Here is a 6,782-nt window from a genome sequence, read left to right as displayed (position 1 = left end):
ACCGTTGCGATCGCTCTCCTAATAACAGCGCATACTCTCGTGGTGGTGGTGTACTAATTGCATGTGCAACAGATCTGATCACCGAATTGATTTCATCTCCAGCCAACATCGAGATGGTTTGGGTACCCGACAGACAAAGAGAACGAAATTTTCAGGCGAGGGGTAGGTAGAAACACGCGGTGGGGGTCCGGCCCAAGCACGGATCCGAAGTCCGTTGTTTTGGGCTGAGAATTAAAAATGGCGGATGGAGCGCTACCACGGAGAGAATGCGCTCTCTTGCTTGCCTTTAAAATACACGAGGCGCTCTCGCTGTAAAGAACGCTCGCTCGCGCTGTTTCATAGTATTTTCCTCATACCCCTTCCTTCCCGTTTCTTTCGGCTTGCGCAGCGCTGAACTGGTACCCCCTCCCACTTGATTCCAGCGAATTGCGCTGCGCTGGACTGACACCCCCTCCCGCTCGTTTCTTTCGTAGCGCGCTGTGCGCTTTCCTTCATTCGGACTTGGTACACCCGAATCAAAACAAAAACTTGAACACATCAAACTTGGTTTATATTTTATCACTTTTATTGCAAATAAAGGGGCATTTTCACACATAGCTTCACACAATCTTGCCACAAAATCACACAAATTCTTAATATAAAAAAATCGTCGTATTTCAAAGAGCCGTCAAACTGCGTGGATCCCGTTGTTGATGTTCGATACAGCAAAAATAAACATTGAAATAAAGCAGCGCATATCACACATTTAAGATAAATGGTGAAAGAAAAGCGCAGCTTCATTTCAATGTGCACAACACTTCAACACTTAGCGAAACTTCGATCGCCCGGGACTTAGGCAAACACGCGCGCAGCCTTTCACGGCGAACGCTTGAGCTGAACTGACGATTTCGTGTGGTGGCAAGAAGGGGAGCGCACAGAGGAACACTCGCTGCACTAGTGCGAGCGAGACACCGATACCCGCATGCCGCTGCGAGAAAACCAAACTGAGCGCGCAGGCTGAAAGTGAACGCACACATTCACACATGTGTAATTGTGTGAGTGCAAAAACTGTGTAGAAACCAAAACACGCTCGCGCCTCCGAGCAATTCCGCGAATTTCCAACCGTCTCCCCATGCTTCTACATGCCCCTCGCCTGAAAGTCGCACACTTTTTCATTCTCATTGCTAGTAGGGTAAAGATTAGGATGCAGAGAGTATCTCTATTTATAGGCGGCATTTATATCCCGCCAGGTATGATAGCAAATAACGCATTGTTAAATAGCCTTAGCGATAGTATTGATGCGGTTCAACCGCCTAAAAAGAAACGATTCCATGTTATTGTTAGGTGATTTCAATATGCCTTCTATTGTTTGGACGCCCATTGAAAACTATTATGTTTCAAGTAATGCACACTCATCAAGCAACGCTCAACATATTGTATTTTGCGACATAATAACAGAGTGTAGTCTCCGTCAAATTTCAGGGATCAAAAACAGTCTGGGACGTCAATTAGATCTAATTTTTGTTAATGAGAGCGCAGTTGATATAAACTCGCAGGTGCTATCGGCTGTAGCACCTTTACTTAGACCAGATGATTATCATCCAGCTTTAGAATTCTCTCTCTCTGCAAATATTCAAAAGGCTCCGCGCTCAGTATCGTCAAATATTCGTAGATATAACTTTAAAAAAATGGATTACTCTAAACTTTCAGCTATGCTTTCGAATATTAACTGGTCGTTCTTAGATACAGATATTTCAATTAATGATGCGGTTACTGCTTTTAATGCTAATATTATCTCGGCCGGTCTCGTAGTACAGTCGTCAACTCGTACGACTTAACAACATGCCCGTCATGGGTTCAATCCCCAAATAGACCGTGCCGCCATACGTAGGATTGACTATCCTGCTATGGGGGGAAATCAATTAGTCACTGAAAGCCAAGCCCACAAGTGGTACAGGCAGGCCTTGACCGACAACGGTTGTTGAGCCAAAGAAGAAGATTATCTCGGCTTTCCCCTCCTGCTGTCCTACCTATAAACCTAAAAACTCCCCTCCCTGGTCTGACTCTACACTCTGCTGCCTCAAAAGAGATCGCAATCGCACACTACGTAATTATCAAGACATGCGAGATCCTCATCATAAGCGCATATTCAAATACGCCTCTAATGCATATCGCATATATAACAGGGCTTGCTTTAGATTTTACGTCCACCGAGTGCAAGCACAGTTTAAAATTCATCCTAAAGCCTTTTGGGGATATGCTGATAAACGTCGTAAATCTAATGATATCTGAATCTTGGCAATCTCTCTGCATCCGGTACTGACGGCTGCTGCAACCTTCTAGCTGAACATTTTTCAAGTGTGTATGCTGAATCAATCAAAACCAAAGCATCAATTTCTAATAGCACTCATAATACTCCCACCGATGTAATCAATGACAGTAATCTAAACTTACACCTTAGCACAGTTTTACAAGCAATAAAAAATCTGAAACAGTCATATAATCCCGGTCCAGATGGCATTCCAGCAGCAGTACATAAGAAATGCAATACTGTGCTCGGTTCTCTCCTATTAAAACTGTACCGTATATCCATTAAATCATGTTCATTCCCGGACACATGGAAATTAGCTCATATTACTCCTATCCCTAAGAAAGGTAATCGTGCAAACGCTACCAATTATCGTGGAATCAGCATCCTCTGTGCAAGCTCCAAAATATTTGAATCTATAGTCCACTCACATATCCTCTTTATTGCAAGAAACTGCATTATACCTCAGCAACACGGTTTCTTTCCTAAACGTTCTACCTTGACAAACCTTATTTCCTTGACTTCCGTTATCACCTCTAGTTTAGACAGCGGTTCTCAGGTTGATATCATTTATACTGACTTTAAAGCAGCCTTTGACCGTATTCCTCACCCTATCCTTCTTGCGAAGCTATCCAAAATGGGTTTCATTGACTCACACATTCGTTGGCTTGATTCGTTTCTCAGCAATCGCTCTTTTCGTGTTAAACTAAACTCCTGTTTTTCCAAATCCTTTTCATCCAAATCGGGAGTGCCTTAAGGTAGCGTGTTGAGTCCTTTATTGTTCGTTTTATTTATTAATGATGTTAACTCAGTCATTCCACACGATTGTTTTCTTTGTTATGCAGATGACCTAAAGATTTTTAAATCTATATCGTCTGTTGGTGACTGCGTATCGCTCCAAAACATCCTCAACCGCATCATGGTGCTCATCGAACCAGCTAGTTCTATGCCCCGAAAAATGTCATGTCATGTCCTTCAGTCGTTCACGTTGTCCCGTTACGACTGCTTATAACTTCGAGGGTATAGCAATAAATCGTGTACTCTCGGTAAAAGATCTTGATGTAACTTTCGATAGCAGGTTATCATTCCTCGATCACATTGACGTTACCGTTAATAAGGCTCGTAAAACAATCGGCATGATAAAACGTTTTTCAATCCGCATAACCGACCCTCTGTGTTTAAAAGCGTTATATTGTTCGTTAGTAAGACCGATTTTGGAATACTGTGTTGTTGTTTAGTGTCCCACCTCATTTACATCGATCGACCGCATAGAAAGAGTGCAGAGATCATTTACTCGGTATATTGTCAGCAAAATGCCCGGCTTCACGTCAGATACCCTACCGGACTATGAGCAAAGATGCCAGCTGTTGGGTCTGGACTCATTGGAGAAACGCCGTCACATTTCCCAAATAATGTTTGTTGCCTCGCTCATATCTAATGCTGTGGATTCACATATCATTCTTTCATCCCTGCATTTCTATGTTCCAATTCGTTCCTTACACCCTCGTGCTCCTTTATTTGTTCCAAATCGACGCACTTCAGTTGGTTTAAATGACCCTTTATTACGTGCTGTGAGATTGTTTAATTCCTGCGCACACCTGTTTGACCATCACCTCTCCTTACCATCCTTCCGATCCATCCTCCGAGCAAATATTTAATAAGTTTAGTTAATAGGTATGTTGTTAAGAATTCAATTCAGACAGCAGTTATGTAAATAAATAAATAAATAAATAAAATAGGCCTCAGTTTCGGCGACCACCTCTTCATTGCAGCCAATTTTTTTCCCTGCGAGCATCCTTTTGAGGTCTGAGAACAAGAAAAAGTCGCTGGAGGCCAGATCTGGAGAATACGGTGGGTGGGGAAGCAATTCGAAGCCCAATTCATGAATTTTTGCCATCGTTCTCAATGATTTGTGGCACGGTGCGTTGTCTTGGTGGAACAACACTTTTTTCTTCTTCATATGGGGCCGTTTTCCCGCGATTTCGACCTTCAAACGCTCCAATAACGCCATATAATAGTCACTGTTGATGGTTTTTCCCTTCTCAAGATAAAAAAAAAACTCCATGCTAATATGATAATATGATGATATTCCATGCTAATATTCCATGATAATTTCATCCCAAAAAACAGAGGCCATTACTTTGCCAGCGGACTTTTGAGTCTTTTCACGCTTCGGAGCCGGTTCACCGGTCGCTGTCCACTGAGCCGACTGTCGATTGGACTCAGGAGTGTAGTGATGGAGCCATGTTTCATCCATTATCACATATCGACGCAAAAACTCGGGTGTATTACGAGTTAACAGCTGCAAACACCGCTCAGAATCATCAACACGTTGGTGTTTTTGGTCAAATGTGAGCTCGCGCGGCACCCATTTTGCACAGAGCTTCCGCATATCCAAATATTGGTGAATGAAATGACCAACACGTTCCTTTGATATCTTTAAGGCCTCTGCTATCTCCATCAACTTCATTTTATGGTCATTCAAAATCATTTTGTGGATTTTTTTTATGTTTTCGTCGGTAACCACCTCTTTCGGGCGTCCACTGCGTTCACCGTCCTCCGTGCTCATTTCACCACGCTTGAATTTTGCATGCCAATCAATTATTGTTGACTTCCCTGGGGCAGAGTCCGGAAACTCATTATCAAGCCAAGTTTTTGCTTCCACTTTATTTTTTCCCTTCAGAAAACAGTATTTTATCAAAACACGAAATTCCTTTTTTTCCATTTTTTTCACAATAACAAAAGTTGCTTGACAAAAGACGTTCTGTCTCACAAACTAATGGACATACAGACGTCAAATTTTGACACGAATCATTTGAAGGTTGGTATTATATAAAAATAATATGCATTTAATACTAGCGGCGCCATCTATGTGTCAGACCGGGGACTTATCAGCCAACCTGTTATTTTCCATTCTCAATTTTGCGGCCCGCGAATCACTGAAAATTTGTACTAGCGGCCCTCTGATGAGATGAGTTTGACACTGCTGGTGTAGGGGATCGAAGATGCCGAAGATGTTTAAACTTAGAAAAAAATTAAAAGTTATATTTTAAGAAAAACTGTGCAAAACATGAATATTTTCCAAGGTATTCTTTCAATTTTAAGTTAGTGTAACTTCATTATCAAAAGATATTAAGTAAAAAAATACACAACTTACTCAGGAGACGATAAGTAACACGAGGGTTAAGTTCCAATTTTTAAGAATAAGCTCGGTTTTCGTACTCGAAAATGTCATCTGAAATGTTTTTTCTATGAATCAGTTTTACATCACTTGTGTGTATGTAGTTTGAAAGGTTCGAAAGAACTAATGTTGACTCACGGTTAAGGCGCATGCGTTTTAGTACATATTCTAGCCCATACCCAAGTGACATTTGTGGATTTGTGTGTCATTTATCTTGTAGAAAAAGCCAGGGTTATGTGTGTACAAATGTGTGAGTTTCTTCAATCGGTGGACCATGACGTACGTTTCAGTTTGTATTACATGAATTATTTTGTTTCCTTCATTTCGGTAATTGCTGAGAGGAGTGAATTTGTAATGAAATTATTGGTTTTTATTATGATAATAGCTACACGATCAAAACTAAGAGTCGGGTACATGACTAATCGGCGAAAAAAAGTTATAAGCAGACAAATCCACACCACACTCGATTCTAAACGGCTTGTTCTGAATTTACCTTACAACGAGAAATTTTGTGGCAACTTTCAGGCACCACCTTAATTAGGTTGAAATTTTGATTTCGCACTCGGAAATGTCACCTGGGTTACCAAGACGTGCCATGACGATTTGTTATTATTCGTGATGAAAAACTTTTAAAGAAGATTTTCATACATCTGCGCTATTTGTTTTTGGTGGCCGTGTTTTATATCAACTAGACAAACTATTTTATAGAATAATCATAGGACTCAAGTAATAAAGTTTTTAGTTTGAGTTGATTGAGCATGATATAGAGTGATGTAATTGATGAAATAATTTGTTAAGAGCCGATATTTTAGTTATATGTTGATATAACCATGAGTACTTCTTCATACATCATTGGATCTACCCAAGGGGAAGGAGAAATATTCTATTCTACTTATGAACCAACCAATGAAGGTAGGAGACAATTTTATATACCCAATGTGGATGCTAGCTAAAAAATAGATATTTTTGGATTGCTTAGTATTTTTTACCACATTTAAAAATAGCGTATTATTGTAAATATTCTAAAATGTATTGTTTCTTTATTTCCATATCCTTGCCAATGTCTGTCTCGGTATGGCGTACAAATTGAAATGACAGAAATAATTGAATATGCTGTAAAAATCGGCATAGACCCAGAAAAAGAGACTAGCATAATATATCTTGCACGTCAAGGATTACTTCATCCACTACCAGATAACTGGAAGCCATGGTATGTGAAAAATAAAACTGTTATTTACCCTTTGGTCATAATTTGCATAATTTTAATACGACATAGTGGCAATATTGTTCGATCAATTTAGAAAAAAAAATCAT

General features: G+C 40.3%; 1 protein-coding gene across 5 annotated transcripts in view; it reads left to right on the top strand.

Annotated features, from left to right (window-relative positions):
- Nucleotides 1-5,492: 5,492 nt before the first annotated feature.
- Nucleotides 5,493-6,782, top strand: part of LOC120948574 (centrosomal protein of 164 kDa) — a 54,049-nt gene continuing 52,759 nt past the window's right edge. The window contains exons 1-3 of one of the 5 annotated variants that reach the window (XM_040365074.2): nt 5,499-5,747; nt 5,994-6,380; nt 6,567-6,678. In XM_040365074.2, the coding sequence (XP_040221008.2) occupies nt 6,299-6,380; nt 6,567-6,678 (194 nt within the window). In that variant the 5' untranslated portion in view covers nt 5,499-5,747; nt 5,994-6,298. Of the gene's footprint in view, nt 6,381-6,566; nt 6,679-6,782 lie in introns of all 5 variants that reach the window. The other 4 variants (XM_040365073.2, XM_040365076.2, XM_040365072.2 and 1 more) reach the window with 4 other exon arrangements.

Source organism: Anopheles coluzzii, chromosome 2 (assembly GCF_943734685.1).
Source record: "Anopheles coluzzii chromosome 2, AcolN3, whole genome shotgun sequence".
In the NCBI taxonomy this organism is placed as follows: Eukaryota; Metazoa; Arthropoda; class Insecta; order Diptera; family Culicidae; genus Anopheles; species Anopheles coluzzii.
Note: the sequence above shows the minus strand (reverse complement) of the source record. Positions and strands in the feature narration are given on the sequence as shown.